This window comes from Sceloporus occidentalis, unplaced genomic scaffold (assembly GCF_023333645.1).
Source record: "Sceloporus occidentalis isolate IW3139 unplaced genomic scaffold, rSceOcc1.0.p SCAF_9, whole genome shotgun sequence".
NCBI classification, from domain to species: Eukaryota; Metazoa; Chordata; class Lepidosauria; order Squamata; family Phrynosomatidae; genus Sceloporus; species Sceloporus occidentalis.
In genome coordinates, this window is record NW_028316989.1 from 39432948 (window position 1) to 39454102 (window position 21155).

The 21155-nt window shown below is 38.1% G+C and overlaps 1 protein-coding gene across 2 annotated transcripts; it reads right to left on the minus strand.

The window, feature by feature from the left end:
• Window positions 1-555: 555 nt before the first annotated feature.
• COPS2 (COP9 signalosome subunit 2) lies at window positions 556-20770 on the minus strand. 2 transcript variants are annotated; one of them, XM_089538965.1, is made up of 13 exons: window positions 20632-20770; window positions 13900-14013; window positions 11581-11658; window positions 10979-11104; window positions 9319-9408; window positions 9143-9220; window positions 8220-8394; window positions 7146-7324; window positions 7003-7055; window positions 5402-5499; window positions 4190-4272; window positions 3275-3333; window positions 556-1317 (listed from the first exon to the last, which is right to left on the minus strand). In XM_089538965.1, exons 1-13 carry the CDS (start codon window positions 20683-20685, stop codon window positions 1173-1175), a joined length of 1332 nt encoding a protein of 443 aa, XP_089395091.1. In that variant the 5' UTR covers window positions 20686-20770; the 3' UTR covers window positions 556-1172. The 2 variants fall into 2 exon arrangements, with proteins under 2 accessions (XP_089395091.1, XP_089395090.1); XM_089538964.1 differs by having other exon boundaries at window positions 9319-9429.
• Between the last annotated feature and the right edge of the window lie 385 nt (window positions 20771-21155).

The window sequence follows — 21155 nt, forward strand, 5'->3', positions numbered from 1 at the left end:
CACTACAGACTACATTCCACATATACTATAGTGACCAGGTATGTACCAAACCATCCTCTCCAGGAAGCTATTTAACCATTTGATAAGCATTCTGCACAGTAAACAAAAAATACAAGGTTTTGAATTTGAACTGACATTCTCACACACAAATGGCTTATATAGCTGTGTCTCTGGGTTCTCCACTCCAAACATGCAAACATACTTCTGAGGAAGTAGGCTGAAGTCTACAAAAGCTCATGCTACCAACTTCTTTCAGCTAGTCTCAGAGGTGCTACAAGAACCCTTCACAACCACTTCTGTAACAGAAAGGGAGGAATGTTGTGCCAACAAAAGGACGTCATGTATAAAACAGTGTAGTACTTGGTAGCCTTACCATATATGAGCAGTATAAAGGCCTAAAGCTTCACATAACGGACCCTTTATAGACGGAGCTTGTGCTATAATTTGGTTGCTTTTAAAGTTCTTTTATGCTTAAAGTGAAAGGCAGTCATTCTATTCATTTTTCTAAACACATTCAATCATGCTGAAAAACACATAAAGAATAAAAAACTACAATTTCTGAACTGCACTGTTTATTTTTGCTGCTTGAAACCTAAGTGACAGTATGCCACCATAATTATGGGGTTTCTTCTAAACCTTTACTACACTGCAGGTACAGAAATATACTGACATGTTTTTGGAGAACTGACATTTTGCAAAATGCAGCAAACATTTTGATTTATACATGAGAAAAAGGAAGTGTTCAAAAGGGTATGCATTTCAAGTTATTGCAGGTTATTTTTTTTGTGAGAGATCTTTTTTCTGCAGGTAAAATATGTTTAAATTTAAACCAACAGGAACGTGTCAGTGTATTTAAAATTATGACAAACAAAACCTTCTCTCTTGTCATTAGTTGCCCCTAGACACATTATTAGGGTGTTGCATGGTGAGGGCAAGATGTCAACACAGCATAAATCCCATGGCATTTTGGTTTTCTTCTGGAGATTAAAGCTGTTTTTCTTGGGATAAATGCAGCAGCAAAACACAAACCAGCTGATCAAAAAAGCACTTCTGCCATTAACTCCAATAATTTCAGGGCACACCAACCGACAGTAGTTTTGCCATTTCCAGTTTTTAAGGTTTACATCACTGCGCTGTTGTCTTAAGTACATTTTGTAATAGCTTGTTCATGGTTAGGCCAGCTTGCTGACTACGGCCTGGTTGAGAGAATTTAGTTGGTTGGTCCATTTATCTAACGCAGTATACCGTGCTCCACCCCTCTTCTGATGATCCAGCTCAAGGAGTTGATTGACTTGATCAATTCGGCCATGAATAGTGCTAAAATAAGAAACAAAAAAGACAAGTGTTTAAATGTGTCCTAGAACAACACAGAATCATGACATTTTAAAGGTTTCCCAAGCGCCTAACTGTGTTCAGGAGATGTAGAGATCATACAATCCAGGTCAATGCTAAAGAGATAGGGCCAAGACACTGTAAAAATTTATTGGTTAGCAAAGAGTCGTGTGTGAGAAGCCAACTGTAGAGAAGTCAGAAACCAATAAAGATGAGGAAAGCAAAGTAATCAACACACATGACAATTTTTCTTAGTGATCAGACATCAACAGTTCTGAAAGGAGAAGCAGTTAGCAATGGCATAATGCTTAAGTTTAGTTTTCAATAAAAGCACTGGAGACTTTACACATAGACAAAATTAGCTGAGGTTTTCTTTCCAGTTACTGTGAATTTATATCATTCCAAGTTCCAAATGATAATGATGATTATAATGACAATAATGAGTGGAAAAGACGGAATTAAAGTTACTGTGGTGAAACAGGAGATAGTTGTAGCCCAAATAATTCTGGTGATGGGGAAAAAGAAGCCCAAATGGTACCTCTCCATGGTTGTAAAAATATATTAAGTTGTATCACTTACAATTCTGTATAGCATCTGAAAAATCATAGAATCACAGAGTTGGAAGAGATCACAAAGACCATCCAGTCCAACCCCCTGCATGCAGAAACTCACAAACAAAACATCCCTGACAGATGGCAATCCAGCCTCTGTTTAAAGACCTCCAAAGAACGAGACTCCACCACTCTCTGAGGGAGTGTGTTCCACTGTCAAACAGCTCTTACTATCAGGAAGATCTACTTAATCTTTAGGTGGAATCTCTTTTCCTGTAGTTTGCATCCATTGTTCTGGGTCCTATTCTCTGGAGCAGCAGAAAACAAGCTTGCTTCATCCTCAACACGACACCCTTTCAAATACGTAAACGGTTATCATATCGTCTTTTGACCTTCTCTTCTCCAGGCTAAACACACCCAACTCCCTAAGTCGCTCCTTATAGGGCTTGGTTTCCAGAACTTTCACCATATTGGTCCAGCTGGAGCTGGACACACTCCAGCTTCTCAACATTTTTTTTAAACTGTGGTGCCCAGAAATGGACACAGTATTCCAGGTGAGCCCTGACAAAAGCAGAACAGAGAGATACTGTAAATTATGGTTTTGGACCTACAGCCTCTGGATCAAGGCCGAAAGTGCCATAGTTACTATGGACCCTTCAAAGCTGTGGTCCAGGTGGCTTTGGAATGCAGCATTCAGATGCAGCCTCAAGAAATTTTGAAGATGTGGCATTTATATGCCACATGCCGCCATAGAGTCTTGAAGCCACCCTGGGTTGCAGCGATGCCAGGAAAGCCGGTTCTTTCCTGTCCCAAATAGGAGTGGATTTATTTGGGCAAGGTTCAAGGTGGATTAGGGCCATGGCGTGTATTTGCCGCAGCCCCAATCCATCTTCAGTGTGGGCAGCTTCAAGCTGCCCCTGCTTGCCAGTCTGTTTCGGCTCTATGTAAACTAAAATGCCTGGGGGGATCTCTGGAGATTTATTACAGTACATTTTCTCTGAAGAATAAGTACTATATACAATGAACAGAATACATTATTTGTTAATTACAGAGAATAAGCCACATCAATGGAATAATTCCAAACCATTTATGAACATATCTTCTATTGTTGCTGTGCGCCTTCAAGTCATTTCCAACTTATGGTGTCCTATCACATGGTTTTCTGGGGCTGAGAGTGTGCAACTTGTCCAGTGTCACCCACTAGGTTCTATACCACACCAATATTAGACACCCAGTGTCTGTAAGTATACCTTCATTTCCTTACAACTTACAACAGTATTTTCAGGGAACAGCTGCTGATTACTCTCTCTGCACCATAAGAAAAAAAACCCTTCAGAATAAACCCTTTGAATAGCCACTGCTCAAAAAAGGGAAAGAAGAAAAATACTCACTTATCAAGTATACACTGCACAAGCAAGCTTTCCACATCAGCTACATCTATGTTTAACTCCTAAAGGGGAGATCAGGTGTTAGGTATTAATAAAACCTTTGGTAATAAGCTATTTTTTTATTTTACTTTTGTATTTACAGTTGAATGAGTTAAACAGTATAGTCTAAACGTATCACACCAACAACCATCTGACCACCAGGAAAAGAAGAAGATAATGCATTTACAAATCAAGGATTAATAGATTTGGATCTCTAAAGCCAGAAATATACTGTATATATCACTGTTGTGGGAAATACACTTGTATTCTTAACCCTATTAACTAAAGATGGACAGATGTGGCAGGTTGTGATCTGCAGTGTGCATTTGTTTCAGTTAAAGAAATACTTTTTAATAATCTGCAACAATATCAATCAGTTATTGCTACTTTGACTTTGTAACAGCACAAGTCACTACTTAGGTCATTATAGCTAAAACCAATGTACAGGACCAGGCTGTTGAGAGAAAACATAATTAGGTTCAGATGTAATGCAAAACTATAGCTTGCTTAACTGAACCATGGTTTTGCACTAGATCTTATCTAAAATTGTGTTTTTTTGGAGATAAATAACCATGAGCTGAAACATCTGTTTAAAGCATTTGAACCAAAAACATTATTGAGCTGAAAATGTTCAACTCAACTCTACCCAATACCACATTATACACAATACCACATTGATTTTCTCCCCCTGCATTTCTCTGCATTTACATCACTCTCACAACCCTATCTACATGAAACTGGCAGTAGAAAGGAAACATAAAGGCTGTTGATGGCCCAGGTCTTAAATGTCAGAGAGAGAAGAATATCAAGATGAAAAAATACTATATTTTGGCAAGCGATCAGAATTGAATTGCTCAAGCAGGCAGTATTTACAAGTACCTTAGAAATAAAAGGAATATGTATTCTTGTGTAAGGCTTAATTAATTTTATAAGCACTTGTGTTCTGATGTTTCTCAAAAGTTCTGGAAAAGAAGAAAAGCAAAATAGTTATTGTATGAATAACGGCTAGCATTTTAAATGAAATAAACATATTTTTAAAATACTCGTACAATCCATTGACCATGTCCATCTTACACATGTATTAAGTGTTTGTATAAAGTTTCCTATAAAAGATTAATTTAAACAGAATTGGCAAATGCAAATTGTTCAGATATACTTCAGTAAAACTAAGGTCCACTCATGTATGATACTCATTAAAAAGATGTGGTGGAGCCTATATGAAGAGTGCAAGTTTTCCAGGTATGGTGTTTTAAAAATTGTTAAATCCTTGATATCTTTAAAGTATCCCTGGTATTTACTGCTTTTAGAAGGATAAAGATTCATTGTTTCTTAGGATCTTTAACAGCAGGGGACTATTGCATTATGCATGGGTGGGACACCAGTTAAGCTCCATAACATATCAGCAGAGGAGGAGGCTCATGACTAACTTTAATCTCCCCACTCCCTAAAGACATGGAGCCATGAGCAAACTCTCTTTTCCCACCTCCACCCCATTTTGCTGTTCCAAGTTATGTGTGCCTTCTTGGCTCCAGTCCTGGCAAGAATTCCCAGGCTAACGAGAATTAGAGGAATAGATTTTAATAATCTGGCCACCGTGCAGATGCTTCCTGGACTTCTAGTGCAACTGACTTCCCAGTATTTACCTAATGATTTTGGTTGCCCAATACATTCCAGTGCCAAATGTAGCAATGGTGTGGGAATATATACCAGTTTCCTGAGGCAAGTAGAGAACACACACTCGCCTGGTTCACCCTGCAGCAGCTTTTCCAGCCCCAACTGTTCCATGGCTTTTACTTTTTCATGCATAGCACCCATTCCAATAAAACAAATGCTGTATTTACTAAATTTATTTATTTAATATAGCACCATCAATGAAGGAATATCTTATTTCTCCTGCCAGTCCTCTCTCCACCACATTTCTTTCTCTATGTATACTAGGAAAACCCTTTTATTCAGCAGAATAAATGAGATGCTAGTTTTTAAATCATTCTTTCACTATACAAAGCAGCATTTTTCTAAACAGTGGACACGGATGAGGAACTCAAGCCAGCTGTGAAAGTAAGATCGCAAGACTTCTTCATACAGCTATACCTTCAATGTGTTCCCTTATGAAGGGATCGTCCATGATGTTACTATGATTTGTCTTCAGAATCTTCTCAAATTCAGTGATGTCATTATTCTGATAGGCACTGCAAGAGAGAGAGAGAGAGAGAGACAACAAACAAAATTATAATCTTTTCATTTGGGAAATACAGCAGACATCAGGTTCTGATATACATGATCTAAACCAAAGTCTATTTAATAACCATAGTAAATTATTTTTCCATTTCTTAGGATGAACAGAAATTAAAGGAATTTCAAAGATGAAATGGTTGCTAGGATCAAGAAGAACACAATGAAATGGATTTTTAAAAGACACAAAGAAATTCTATTTATAATAGCAAATCTCCATATATATTTAACTGCTTTTAGTAACACTACTTGGTTTCAAAATCAGTTTAGCACATGGCATGTGGGGAGGGGAATTGCTATTTGATAAAAACAGGATAAAGCTTTCTTGGGAGAAAAAAACCCTGTGGTACCTATTTGGTTTTTAGCCTGTACATTGAGAACAAGGATTTTAATAATCAGTACAGTATCATTCTCATTACATATTGGATGCATTCACATGCCATGCCAAGTGTGTCAAGCAGTGTGTACCAGTATGCTGCTCATCCATGGAACGCTATGTTTTCTACAGAACCCTGGCTTATTGCTTTGTGCAAAAGTGCCTAATGAGCATGTGTATAGGTTACATCTAAACGTGAATTGAGATGAGACAAGATAAACTGTGAGCATCACCAACATGGAATTAAACAAGGAGTACTTGCCGTAATAAAGAAATGTAAATGTAAACAAGGATTGGTGAAATCAACAGATTCTGACTAAATGAAAAATGCATGGTATATATAATAACAAAGTGTATGTGTCTGTCTTTGTCATAACTCCAGAACTATGAAATTTAAACACTTGAAACCTTTTCAAAAACTAGTTAATGGATTATAGCTTATTTAAATCTGCCTGTTGCTTTAGGTACCACTTTTAGTCCTTAATCTTCTCTAAAATCAAAGTTGTAGACAGATCTGGAATATTTATTTCTCTAGAAGGACTGTAGATGACCCTATATGCTGCTTCACTCTGCAAGGCTGCAGAAATTGTCACATAGTTCAAAGAAAGAGAGGAGGTTCTGCTACCTCACAAGGAAGGGAGGAGAGTGGAAAAAACGTGGAACAGGTACTGGGTGGGATGAGGGAAAAGACAAATGGTGGGGGAAAGTGATGCAAGGAAGAAAAAAAAAGAGTACATTAGAAGAAAAAGAGTAAGAGAGGTAGAACTAAAAGTTTAAGAGGTCTAACCTTTCTGATGCTTGGTATGTCTCCTAATAGTATAATACCACAACATGCTCATTGCTAACTGCTGAAACAACTCAACTTAACTGCTGAGAGAATGCAAGTAATCTTAACTTTTGATAGCCATGAAATGAACTATTGGTATTTTCTGCCATTATAACTAAATTCCAAATCAACTTGAAGTTTGTCTTTAGAAACAATTACTTTATTGTCAATCTGAAGTTTATGTTTAGAAATCACTACTAGTTTTATTTTATTTAGACTAAATGTTGCTTCAATTGTAAAGGGGGAGGGAACACTTGCCTTACTAAGTTTGTCATTGCTAAAATCTCTGGATCATTCTTGTACGGTTTTGCCTAAACAAGAAAGAAAAAAAGAAAATTTAGATAACTAAACTTTTTATGCTAAACACTTTAATAAAAGCAGGAAGAAACTGACAGTGGTACCTCCTGAGAGTCAAATGGATTTATTCCTGACTTCATCAGCATGTTTGCTAAGACCAAATATTTTAAGCATGTGGTTCTTCTTGGACTTCCTGATTCATCATAATTTTTGAATGCTTCAAAGAAATCAGTGTGTGCCTTTTCAAATTCACCTTCTCTTAGGTGCATTTTACCACCACATTCTGGAAGAAAAACAGGCAGAAGAAAGTGCTGCTGAGTAGCTATCACCACACAGAATAAAATGTTCCAGTCAGTATGGTATGCCATTTCAGAATGGACACCAGCAGGAGGGCTTCAAAAGGGACCTTTTATCTGGCAACAGTTAGAAAGGGCAAACAGAAATGAAGAAGCTTCATTTATGAATTCTAAATCCTGCACTTTATTTCAAGTGCTCACTGTGAAAAGAAGAATACTGCCACCTTGAGGCAAATGTCACCCTAAAAAATCTATTACAAATACACTTTTTCAGATGGCTTTCTTTCAAATGGTAAATGTAAAATCACAGAAATATTATGCTGTCATACATATGTCCTTTCCTGGGCAAAACATAGGAAATATGGTTTTTTATCCTAATAAACAAAGCAATTAAAAAACCCAGGCTATTTCTTTAAAACAAAACGCCATAAATCCAATAACATCCCATGCTAATATATACTGACAAAATGTTCAGAATTTATTGCCTTTATGCAACAATAGAAAATTGCAAACAACCAAAGCGCACAATTCTTCCTACTATTTTGATACAATGCGCTGATAACCAGGACTGCTAAAAAACAAAATAAAACAAAACTAAGAAGTATTAATGCAATTCCTAGGACAGCATACATTACAGTATTAGATCATCTTACACTACAAGGAATCCAAATCATCTCAATTCTAACATGTCACAGAATTAAGTGACATAGATATACATAAGGCTGTGCTGGATTATAAGATATTATGTTATTTTTTAAAAATAAAAGAATTAAGTGGCATGCCCCCGTAGTCAAAACTATTCAGAACTATCAGCTAAGAGTGAACAAGCTTAATGTTATGCCCCTTGTGTCTGCCTGATCCAGAAATATAAACAGTACTTGCCTCTAATGACCCCCATAATCAGTGGATGAGGAATGGCAGACTTGATGTGCAAAGACTGTTCATATAGTGCTTTAAGTTTTTTGTTATTTTTCTGTGCTGTATACATTTGAATTTCCAGAGCATAGATTTCCAATAATTGGGTGCCCTTTTTGAGGTCGTCTTCTCCATCATCAGTCTAAAAAAGAAGAAGAAAGGTTTACAGCATAAAACAAAAATGTGTTTTCCCCCCTCTCATTTAATACAGTAATGTACATATTAAATAGTGTCAGCTCTTGGAGCATTAACTGTATGTCTGGGCATGGGAAATGAAGTTGTGCCCTACTTAGTTTTAAAAAATAAACATACACAAAACTTATTCCACTAAAGGGACAGAAAGAATAACCATAATTAACCACTGGTTTAGCAGTAGAATGCAAATGCATCAGAAAAATATTGTCAAAAACATGTAGTCCAAAATGTTTTCCTTTTTGAACTTAAAGAAAGAAATGTCATATCGTTTATTAAATTAGTTAGGCCTCGTCTGTCACAACAACACTAAATTTTAATACATTTACAGTATTCCACAGAATGCAAAGCAGCTTTTAAAATGCTTAAAGAATAAAAGGGGGGTGTTTTCGCAAGAGCCTGAAAATGGGCAGAAAGATGAGTTGCTAAGTTTCACTGAAGTACCTCATAATTGTGGTAACACTGAAAATACTCTCCTTTGTGCATACTGACAAGTCATTTAAACAAATATTTTATTAACGTAATATATGATCTATCTATCTATCTATCTATCTATCTATCTATCTATCTATCATGTCTGACAAGAGAAGGCTCACTGCCTCACATTCTGAAAACACAATATGAATCACAACAACATGTATGAGATCAATTCTGATTACATATTTTGAAAACAGCTTAACAAAGAATTTGTATGGTACCTGGCATGACTGGTGGAGCTGGCGCAAAATTTTCTGTAGTTTCCCATACTCTTCTCGTTCTAAATATAATTTGCCAAGCTGTGAAGAACAAGATGATTGCAAAATGCATTAGAAGTTCTAAAAGTACATTAAAGGTTTGTATTAACCATAAAACAAAACCCACATGCCCAATTTACCTTTGTGTTTGTCTTAAACCACAATCTATCATTCTTAGCATCTTTCAGAGCTTCAAGTGTTGTCTCATAAAATTCCTGAAGCAAATCCATCTGACATAAAAAATCAGAATTCTATAATTGTAAACAGCAAATTTGTGCCTGTTAATAAAGTCAATGTGAACATACTCAAAGTACAACTTTGAACTATATAACACTTTAGAAGAACAAATTGACACTGATCTTAAGACATTCATATTTTGTTATCTGAAAGACATAACCAATAATAAAAAAAAAAATCCAATTTGCTTTGGACTCCCATTCTCTTTTCCAGGAGTATCAGGAATCCAACTTCATGGCTAGTTATGTTCTAATTCTTCTTGGGACTAATTCTATATTGTCACCTGGGCTCTCAAACCTATAAGTTCCATTACCTCCTGCAACCTTCCCAATCCCTCTTTCTGGCATTCACCTGACTGATTCGGGTGTTCATCTCCTCCATTAGACACTAATGATAACAGACAAGCCGTAGTAGCAAAAGAGCAATACTACTGCTTTACTATCCAGTCTGAGATACTACAGGTAGCTGAGTCTACCTGTAAGAGCAGAAATATTGATTTCTCATAAAGTGACTGATATCTATTGGAGCTTTCAGGTAATTTCTTGTATGCCATAGGCAAGTTTACTCTTATTCTTATCTATTTATTGTTTGTATATACAGTGCTGTGCAAATCTACAGTGCTATATAAATAATAATAATAACAACAACAACAACAACAATAAAATAATGGCTGCCGCAAATGAATCTGTATGGGACAGATGCTGATTTCCTGACCCCAGAAAATTCTGCCCATGAAAACAAGTCACATAAGCATCAATGACAGAACCCAAATACACTTGTCTCTTCATATTTGCTAGGGTTTGGAGCACAAGATCCCTGTGAATATGGAAAAACTGCAAACAACAAAAACATCATGTTTTCCCCTGAGAGGATACCTCTCTAGGAATCTCTAGATCCTCCAGTGCAACTCTATGGTCAATGTCCGACAGACACTGACCGTACAACTGCACTGGAGGAGCTACAAATGCCTAGCAGAATATTCTCTCTAGGAATCTCTAGGTCTTTCAGTGCCACTTTTAGTTAAAGTTGACCACAGATCACTGGAGGACCTAGATATTCCTAGAGAACATATTAGTCAAATCTGCAAGTATCAAAGCCGCAAACATGGAGGGATGAGTGTACTTAAATAAATTCAGGTCTTTGCAAAGCAAACCCACTTAACACAGGAATATGAAAAGCTGGTTCATACTTAAAACTTGGAAGACAGTAATATTTCAGCATGACCATTGCAAAGGACAAGCAGAATTGGCAAAAGGGTGACAGGGGAGGAAGGAAGGAAGGAAGGAGGCAAACAGCAGAGTCAGTCAATAATACTTTTTAATAAAATATACAATATACTTTGTTGCAAATATTGTTTAAAATACTTTTTCTGCCCACCATTCTGCAATACAAAGATTCCTCAAACCTAAGCTGATAGCACTAAGTTTGGCAGCTCATTATTTCTAATTGGAATACTAACGAAGACAGTTCCTTAATTTAACCGCAAGAGGACAGCGCTACAATTATTATCAAAAATATTTTTTTTGTGCAAAATTTAGAATTGGAAAGGAGAGATAATCTAACCTGCTTGGAAGTGGATATATAATCAAGAATAGAATTAATAGATTTTTCAGAATAATTCCTTGTAACTGCACTCCGTATGTAGGTCAATAGTTGTTTATATCGGTTCATCATTTCAGGAAAGTTAGTCTGCATGGTAGAAAAATAAATAAATGTGTAACAATGACATATTCAAGGCAAGAAACTGAGTCTGCCTAGTGATATTGCGTGTTACGTCAAACCGTAACTGCAGTAATATTTCTCCATTCAGGACACAGTGGACACTTAAAGACGATGAAAACATAATCTTAATGCATCAAATTTACATTTTTTTGTGAAATTGTAAAATTCAAAGCTATGGGAGTATATATAAAAACAATTTTGTTTTCTGTAGTAGGTGCAAACACCTTTCTTTCTTTCTAAAAAGATATTGGAATTCTTTATAAGAAATATATCAACATTCATACTTAAACAGCAGCCCTGTAGCAACTGTAATAATACTATATTAGACTATATTAGTAATGAACTGTTGTTTGGGTACATGTAAACAAATAAATAGAGCAGGAATGTCACTGTTTTACTTCTTGTAAGAAAAATATATTAAGGAAGAATAGTATTTGTCTTACCAATTTGAAGTTTATTTTTATCATCTGTTTTAATGCTTTGAATCCCCATTCTCCTTTTTCACCTTCAAGCTCCAAAACCTAAACATCAGAGAGTGCAAGATAATTGCTTTTCTACATCTCAGTGTCTGTATACTTTATAAAAAGCCATGCTGAAGTCTATTTAATGCTTCTACATTATTCATGAGGCTGTGTAAAGACTCCACCCAACATAATGCTTCAAATGCTACTATAATGTTGCCGCTCCAAGAATTCTGATGCTGCTATTGAGCATTTCAAATTAGGATGCACCAGAGTTAAAAAATATTATGATAACGTTGAATGCTATTTTTCCGTGTTAGAAAAAGCTCCAAGTTGCTCACAACATCCAGAAGGTTTACAGAATAATGTAACTTTTTAAGTGGCTGCGGTAACAGAAGACAACAAAACTTATATACTGTATTCATATACATATTAATAAATGGCCAACATGGCTGAAGCTTCTGGGAACTGAAGTCGAAAATCTCTTAAAGGGCACACAGTTTGGGGACCGTAACTAGCAAGAATTTTGGCACCCACAACATGACATTAACATCATTGGTAGAAAAACTGAAATTTGTCGAAGAATTATTAAGAGATAATAATTTTAAAGGAAGAACACATGAAAATATTGCTCAATCAGATATTCTCAATATAAAAATTTGTACCAAATCATCTGCATACACACATGCATGCAAGTATCTCTTTATCTTTTTTATTAAAAAATAAACCATCTCATATATCTCATACATATCTTCATTATCTAGCATATATAACATTTAATGCAACACATGTCTATTTCTGCTTTAAAAAAGTTTCAATCTGTATATCTTCCTTCCTTGCTAGCAAAATTGAAATTTTTAGAAGCTTAAACTAGCCAAATTTGAACACACAAGAAATAAATAAGTAAATTAATTATAGTAGATGGCAGTTTTCTGATATAACCACAATGTCTCTAGTTGTATGTAGTTTCTTAGGCCTCTTCTCCTATCATACACTCTTATAGAAATAGAAATAAAGAGCATGTTAATCTACCCCTTCTTCTCCAGATTTCAATAAGAAGTCTCTCAATCTTAATTTCAACCCATATTATAATTTTCCATCCTATATTATCTAGTTTTGTATCTACAAACAACCTATTTTCCATTTCTTTCTCCAATATTTTACAACTGAATCCTGGTCTTCTTCTAAATCAGTCAATGTGTTTTCATTAATTCTCCGAGAGTCTGTCATATCCATAAATTTGATTACTCACTCCCGAACTGTAGATAATCTGATTGAGTTTCTATTTTTTCACAAGAATAAGTCTTGCTGCTTAAGTCATATATACAATTGTTCTCCAATGTTTTTCTCTCTGTATCTCTATGCATCATGCGTGTCATGTGCCTTCATGTCGTTTCTGACTTGTGACCACCCTATCATGTGGTTTTCTTAGCAAGATTTGTTCAGAGGTTTGCCATTACCTTTCCCTGAGGCTGAGAGCATGTGACTTGCCCACACTCACCCAGTAGGCCTCATGGCTGAGTAGAGAATCGAACCCTGGTCTCCAGAGTTGTAGTCCAATACTCAAACCACTACACCACATTTGCTCTCCATTCCCAACATTTATAAGATGGTGTTTTGAATTTTTTAAAAGGTATTTTTGCTAACTGGGAGTTCCAGCACATATGAAAGTATGTGCCAATACTTTTGGGGCATTTCCAGCATCTGTTGTCATGCATTATATATATTTTTGCTAAATTTGCCAGTGTTACATACCAACTGTGCAGCGTTTTATAATAATTTTCCTAGAGAATGAATTTCTGTATTTTCCTCCAAGCTCTTTCCCAATGTTCTGTTTCGATATCATGCCTTACATACTGACTCCATTTTATCATAGATTCTTTGATGACCTCTTGTTCCAATCAATGGCCCATACAGACTGCCAAAATAAAGCTGCACTCCAGTCCTTAGGAGTAGGTCGTGGCTTTGGCGCAGCTTCTGGGCTCTTAGGATGCATGCATCATTTAAACAGCATACCTCCAAAGTGACTTGAAGCAGATTTATTTTGGCCTGTCTGTATGGGGCCCATGTTTCAATAGAGCTTTATAAAATGTGGATGTCTTCTTACTTCCTTTTTCCAGATTTTTAAAATCTAATTCATTGTTTTCCTTCACTAGTTCTTCTAATTTCAGGTTGATTTTAATTTTGTTCCGCTAGCTATTTCCCCCCCAGTTCCTCTCTCGGAGATAATATCTCTAAACAGGTAAAACATTGTTCAAACATATGCATGAATATAAAGAAAATTAACGAAAAGTATATAACCTTCTGAAAACTGCTTAGTGCTGCTTTAGGGTCATCTTCCTTGAGGGCTTTAGAATTATAGTATTGATTCTCCAAATCTACATTCGGCTCAGAGTTACTGTCTTCAGAATATTCCTACATTTTACAAATATTAAAAACAAAGATTAAAAGTCAGTTTAAAGATGTTAATCAATACATGTAGCAGCTAGATAAAACAGAGAGAAAGGCATTGCTGTTGTCAAACTTTGCCATGGTTTGGGATAACCAGTAGATTTCTCCCATTCATTTTTAAATATTCCAAACACATTATACATAAATACATTTATAATAATATTGAGGTGCCAAAGATTCCTATTACTGATGCAGACAAAAAATAAGACAGCTATGGCTTTTCTATAACACACACACACACAATTTTTTACTGTTGATGGACAATCATACTGCATACCTTCCTTCAACGGATTCTGTGTGAATAAAATTATTAAGCAGCAAAGAGGGAAGATATCTTAGGCATATATTTTCAGGGTTTTTAAATAAATGTTATTAACAAAAGCTTGCAATAATGTCTGATTCAGCTAAAAGTATTCAGATCTTTGAAAAATTACTGGGAATCATTCTTTCTTATTAGCTCAAAAGTATGCTTGTGCTTCTAAAAGTATCTTTCACTAGAAGTCTCAGCCTCATTTCTTTAAGAGGGGAAAGCATTATGCTTTATATCATAAACAGGTAGACAAGCATACAAACACAAAGACAGACAAAGATGGTTTGGCATATAAAGAGGTAATCGTTTTAAAGGAACACATGAAAAATATGGCTCAGTAAGAGGCAGATATTCTCAAAACCTTGTTACACAAGTACACCTGCTAGCCTTAACCACAGTTAGCATCTGGGGACCAGAGAACAATAGAGCAAGCAAGAATGTAAGTGTACAATATCCAAGCCTCTTCGCCACTTTGATTTGACTGATTACATTAAGATGCACAAGGATGAGGAGAGGCTGTGTCACTGAAGCAAGTTCTAAAGAGCTTAATAATCCTTTATCTTTTGCAGTTGAACCCTACAACACCTTTCTTTCAGTCTCAAAAGTGCTACAAGATTTCTCGACATACTGACCCTACAACATTGTTCAGGAGATGACAAAATTCCAGTTTGTATTCTATTTATGAACCTGTTATTCCTCAGATAGTTGATAAAATATCAGAACTTTGATTTCTTTTCATTCACTACCTTTCCCTCACACAACCTCGACTGATCATGCTGCTCAGGATTATCTATATATTCTGTTATTATATAAAATGCTCCCCCTCAATGCATTCCACCCCTAAAATGGTATCTTGCTAATTATTAACCTGGAGTCATCTGTATTAAATTAAAGTACGTACTTCCTTTTTCCAGAAACTCTTTATCTAATTCATTGTTTTCCTTCTAATTACTACTAATTTCGGGCTCATTTTAATTTTTTCTGTTAGCCTGTTTACTTCAAGATGATCAGAAAAGTCAACTGCAGAGTAGAGGGAAAATGGCAACTGGCCATTTACATGCTCAGTTCCTCTTGGAAAAACATATTTGCACCTGACTAGTGGTTGATACTCTTCCCCCTAAAGCTTTATGTTTTCTCACAAGGTAAGAGGGGAGTAACTGTGCAAATGGAAACACTAGGTTTGGTATAGCTTCTTTTTTTTCCTAGACTAGGATAAAGAGACGAAGAATTGGGTAGAATATGGTGACGTTCTAAAACTAACTGCTGTTGTGAAAGAATGTATCAGGAAACAGCGTGGCGCATGTAGTTGCTTGGCATACTTTGCAAGGATGCTACTATTGCATTGTTGGATCAGATCACAATGAATAAGATCAGATCATAATGAATCATTACAATCGGTCTGCCCAAATTAGCTACAGGTTTGCTGTAAAAGTTTACTTTACAGTAGAGATGTCCACTATTCTGTTTACTGACAAAGAATCCATGCAGCACTTTGCTATTCAGCTTGAATGACTGTTCATCAACAGTGATTCCACTCCAACATCTTGCTAGTGCACTACAGTTTCTTTCCTCTGCTGGTAAATGCAATTGCGATATTTCATCATCTTATGAACTTTTTGCTTTAAGAAATCAGAATGTGATCCAATTTTGTTAAATGAAGTGTGTACAACTACTATAGAGGAATCCTGAAGTATAACACTTCCCTGCCAATAATTAGTGGCTACTACAAATAGCTTACAATTCAAGACGTTGCTTTATACTGAGTCAGAGAATTGGTCTTCACCTGTTTTGTCATTTGTCTCCATTCAGACCTACATTCAGAAGAAATCCTACAACTGAGATTTCACTGCAGCCACATGATTTGGATGTTTTTCTTCAATGAAGCATCTTCAAAAAGTTTTTTAGTGTAGTTGTAAACTATTGGCCAAAATCTTATCTCAGTCCAGAATAGAATACCCATTAAATCCATTGGACTTATTTATATTCTGATTCAACATTCATCAATTGCTTTAGTGGGTCTACTCTGGTTGGGACTAAGCAACAGGAGTCCAGGAACAGTCTGACATTCTTTCCAACATGAGGCTGTATCGTATATGGCAAAAACAACGCAAAACAATTTGTCGGCTACTGACAAAACAGGAAGATTTGGTGTTTCAGCTAGTTTCATAATCTAAGCTGGCAGCAATTTAATTTACCACACACAACATATGAAGTTACTCTATAAAGAAATGGAGCAATGATCCATCTAGTTTAGTATGTTCTGTGCCAGCCTTTTCCAAGGCGGTGCTCTCTAAAAGTTTTGGACCACAAAGCTCTTCATGAAGGCTAGGGCTCCAATAGTTGATCTCTACCGATGTGTAGCAGGCCTTCAAGTTCTTGGGCAAGTATACTTCCTAGCCATATTACCACAGATGTTTTCACTAGAGATACCAAGGGCTGGAACTGAGACTTGGCAAATGGAAAACATGAGCACCACTACAGATACATAGTCCTTTCTTGAGATGCAGTGGCTTTATCCTCCCATCAGGGTTGTACAACACGCCATGATATAAATTTCACTGTTTTGTTAAGCCAGCAGCATGCGTTACCAAAACTGAGAAACAAAAGTTTCAACTTAGAACCATGGTCCTCATTTATTACCTGTTTTCGGGGTTACTGGAAAAATCAGTAACAAGTTTGCTTCAAAATAGAAAAAATAAGTTCCTAATGATATTATCTCTAAACACCAGAAAGTTGCAGGTATTAAACTGATGATATTATGCATAAATTGCCGCTAAAAATAGAATTGTGGCTTTTCTACAGGACAATGATTCAAAGCACACTGCAGAAATAATCCAGTTTGAGACCGCTTTAACTCAGTGCTTAGGAATCCTGGGAATAGCAATTTGTTGTGGCCCCAGAACTCTCTGACAGGGAAAGCTAAATGTCTCACAAAAGTACAGTCCCCAGAATTCCCTAACATTGAGTCAGGACAGTTAAAGTGGTCCCAAACTGGATTATTTCTGCAGTGTGTTTTGGTCCAATATGACCCTGCACTTCTTTACCTAGAAGCCCCACCAAGTCCTTTAGGATGGCAATCTATAGTTACCCGTTGTGCACATTTAAGCACAAATATACAAAAGGTACAGAACTACATAAATATATGTTCAAATATCAAGGATGCTCAGGTTTTTTCTATATGGCTTTCAGATATGAACTTTAATATACCGTATAATGTAGCCAGATTTTGTGCAGCAGTAGTTAACATCTGGCAGGCATTTATTACAGTGGTATTCTAACATCAAACTGGTCTAGATGCATCAAAGCCAAATAAACTGAAGGGATGATTTTGGCTATGTTTTAACTTGCCTTTCTTTAAATACTGTACTTATTATACTGCATCTTTTATACTGTACCTTTTGGCCTGTGCTGGTCCATGACCATAATAAAGAAATTTATTCACATGTGATTTTTTACAAACCATTTCCTCTGCATAGATTGCAAAAGACACAACCACCAAACAGAATGTTGTAACCGAAAACAGTAAAACAGTACCTTTAGAAGACAGAGGTCAAAAACACAATGCAGACATAATCCAGTTTGAGACTGCTTCAACTGCCCTGGCTCAGTGCTAGGGAATCCTGGGAACTGTAGTTTATTGCAGCACCTGAGCTCTCTAATAGAGAAAGCTCATTGCTTCACAAAATGACAGTTCCCAAGATTCCCTAGCACTGAGCCAGGGCAGTTGAAGCAGTCTCAAACTGGGTTATTCCTACAGCGTGTTTTGGACCTATGGCTCTCTCATTTTATCCTTACGTTGCCTCTGTGAGGAAGAATAATGGCTGGTCAGTGATGATCTTAGCTTTCTTGTACTCTGGCCTCCATTCGTTTCTTGCCAGAGAGTGAAGAAAGCAATGTGTTTGCAGTTTTTATGGCATCTGGATTTGAAGGCTATGGCCTGTTACAGACAGCCAAAATAAAGCTGCTTCGAGTCACAGTGGAGGTATGGTGTTTCAATGATGCATGCGTCCTAAGATTCCAGAAGCCACACTCCAGTCCTTAGGGCTGGAGCGTGGCTTTGGTGCAACTTCTGGACTCTTAGGACTCATGCATCATTGAAACACCATACCTCCACTGTGACTTGAAGCAGCTTTATTTTGGCTGTCTGTAACAGGCCAATGTTTCATCTTAACTAGGGATCAAGAACAAGCTGGGATCTGGCTTGTGTTGCCAGACTGGAAACTAGAGAGGGCTTCTGCACCTTCGATGGTTGGGAAATGTCATTTTGTGAGACATTTAGCCTTCTCTGTCAGAGATAGCTCTGGTGCCACAATAAACTAACATTCCCAGGATTCCCTAACACTGAGCCAGGGAAGTTAAAGCGGTCTCAAACAGGATTATTTCTGCAGTGTGTGTGTGTTTTGGACCGCAGAACCTTTGTACACTAGAATGCTCCTTTTCTTTGTGAAAAATATACAAGCTATATTTGGAGGGAAACAAACCAAACTGGGTGATAAAACCCTTCAGGTGTCCCCTTTCTCCTTGCCATATCCTTCCTGGCAAAGGCTGTGTCCGTACTGCACTAATAATCCGATTTGACACCGTATTAATTGCCCAGGCTGAATACATTCTGGAAATTGAGGTTTGTTGTGGAAAGCCACTGCATTGACCCATGGCAATTAAAGCGGCATCAAAACGAATTATTTATCCAGTCTGGATGTAGCCAAGGACTCCCCCCAAAACCAAGCCGTTAGCTCTCATCCTCCGTTCTGCTCTGGTTCCACAACAAATGACATTTCCCAGAATGCCATCTCATTGAACCAAGGTGGTTAAAGCGGTTTCAAAATGGATTATTCCTCTAGTGTGGATGCAACCAAGGTCTCTTCAAAAAACTAATTCCCTGAATGCCACTGCACTGAGCCAAGGCAGTTAAAGCGGTATCAAAACGGATTATTTCCCCAGTCTGGATGCAACCAAGGACTCCTAAAGAAACCAAGCTGTTAGCTCTCAACATCCGCTCTTTTCTGGGGCCACAAAAAGTGACAGTTCCTAGAATGCCTTCGCATTGAGTCAAGGCAAGTTGAAGCGGTGTCAAAACAGATTATTCCTCCAGTTTGGATGCAACTAAGGACTCCTCAAAAAAACTCAAGCCGGGGGCCATAACAAGCAATAACTCCCAGAATGCCGTCTCACTGAACCAAGGCAGTTAAAGCAGAGTCAAAACATATGCATTCCTCCGGTCTGGATGCAGCCAAGGAGCACCTAACAAAACCAAGCTGCTAGCTCTCATCCTCCTTCACTCCTCTCCGGGGCCAAAACAAATGAGATGGTTAAGAGGTGATATGACAGCCCTGTTTAAATACTTGAAGGGATGTCACACTGAGGAGGGAGCAAGCTTGTTTTCTGCTGCTCCAGAGAACAGGACCCAATGGAGCAAGGGATGCAAAAGAGATTCCACCTCAACTTCCTGAGAGTAAGGGCTGTTTGACAGTGGAATACGCTCCCTCAGTCTCCTTCTTTGGAGCTCTTTACACAGAGGCTGGATGGCCATGTGTCAATGGGGATGCTTTGATTGGGAGTTCCTGCATGGCAGAATGGGGCTGGATTGAGATGGCCCTTTGAGTGGGAGTTCCTGCATGGCAGAATGGGGTTGGACTGGATGGAAGCTGGGGTCCCTTCCAACTCTATGATCCTATGATTCTATTCTTTGACTGAGAGTTCCTGCATGGCAGAATGGGGTTGGACTGGATGGCCCTTGGGGTCCCTTCCAACTCTAGGATTCTATGCTTTGGCCGAGAGTTCCTGCATGGCAGAATGGGGCTGGATTGAGATGGCCCTTTGAGTGGGAGTTCCTGCATGGCAGAATGGGGCTGGATTGAGATGGCCCTTTGAGTGGGAGTTCCTGCATGGCAGAAGGTGGGGGTCTGGACTGGATGGCCCCTGAGGTCTCTTCCAACTCTAGTATTCTGTGCCATTTCCCAGAATGCCATCTCACTGAGTCAAGGCAGTTAAAGCAGTGTCAAAACACATGTATTCCTCCAGTGTGGATGCCAACCAAGATGTTCGGCTATGGAATTCTGGGAGCTGGAGTTTGTTGCTCCGCTCTGGGCCCCACAACAAACTCCAACTCCCAGAATTCCATACCCTTGAGCCAGACCAAGAGTTAAAGCGGGGCCAAACCGGGTTCTGCCTCCAGTGTGGATGCAGCCTCAGTTTATAGCAATGGGTCTAGATGGCTGAGGCTTTTGAGGCCCGAGGAAGGAAGGAAGGGCCTCCTCCTGCTCTTTCCTTACCAGGTCGTAGTCCTCCTCGTCGTCGCACATGAAATCATCCTCCATGTCGGACATCTTGGGCCGGAGGACGCGCGGGGGGAGGGGAGGGGAAGGGGAGGAGGAGGAGGTGGAAGAAGAAAAGGGAGGTGGAACAGGACAGAACGGCGGAGAACACTCCGCTCCCACAAGCCACCGCGGCGGCGCCCCCGCCACGTGACGCCGGTCCCGGAAGTGAAACACGGCGCCCTGTTTTGCTTTGCTTTTTTTGCCCGAGGGGCGGGGCCTAATTGACAACGCATCCGGAGGGGGAGGGTCTTATGGTTGCTCATGGCAACCAGGCCCTGAGGAAAACCCCGTTATAGGCCCAAGTTGTTTAAACGCCTGAGGGGAGGCCAACCTTTTGTCCTTTTGGACTTCAACTCCCAGAGGCCCCAGCCATTTTGCCCAATGCCCAGGAATTCTGGGAGTTGTAGTCCAAAGCATTCTGGAGAACTAAGGCCAGAGAGAACCCTGGTTCCACAATAATAAATAAATAATAAATATTA

Bases quoted from the DNA above. Each gene is read 5' to 3' on its own strand.
- COPS2 (XM_089538964.1), bottom strand. From the start codon at position 20,685: ATGTCCGACATGGAGGATGATTTCATGTGCGACGACGAGGAGGACTAC. The intron at 11,659-13,899 runs GTTATATACTTT...TCTGATGTTTAG, and splicing joins CACTAAGCAGTTTTCAGAAG to GTTTTGGAGCTTGAAGGTGA. The intron at 1,318-3,274 runs GTGAGTATTTTT...TTCTTATTTTAG, and splicing joins GTGCAGTGTATACTTGATAA to CACTATTCATGGCCGAATTG.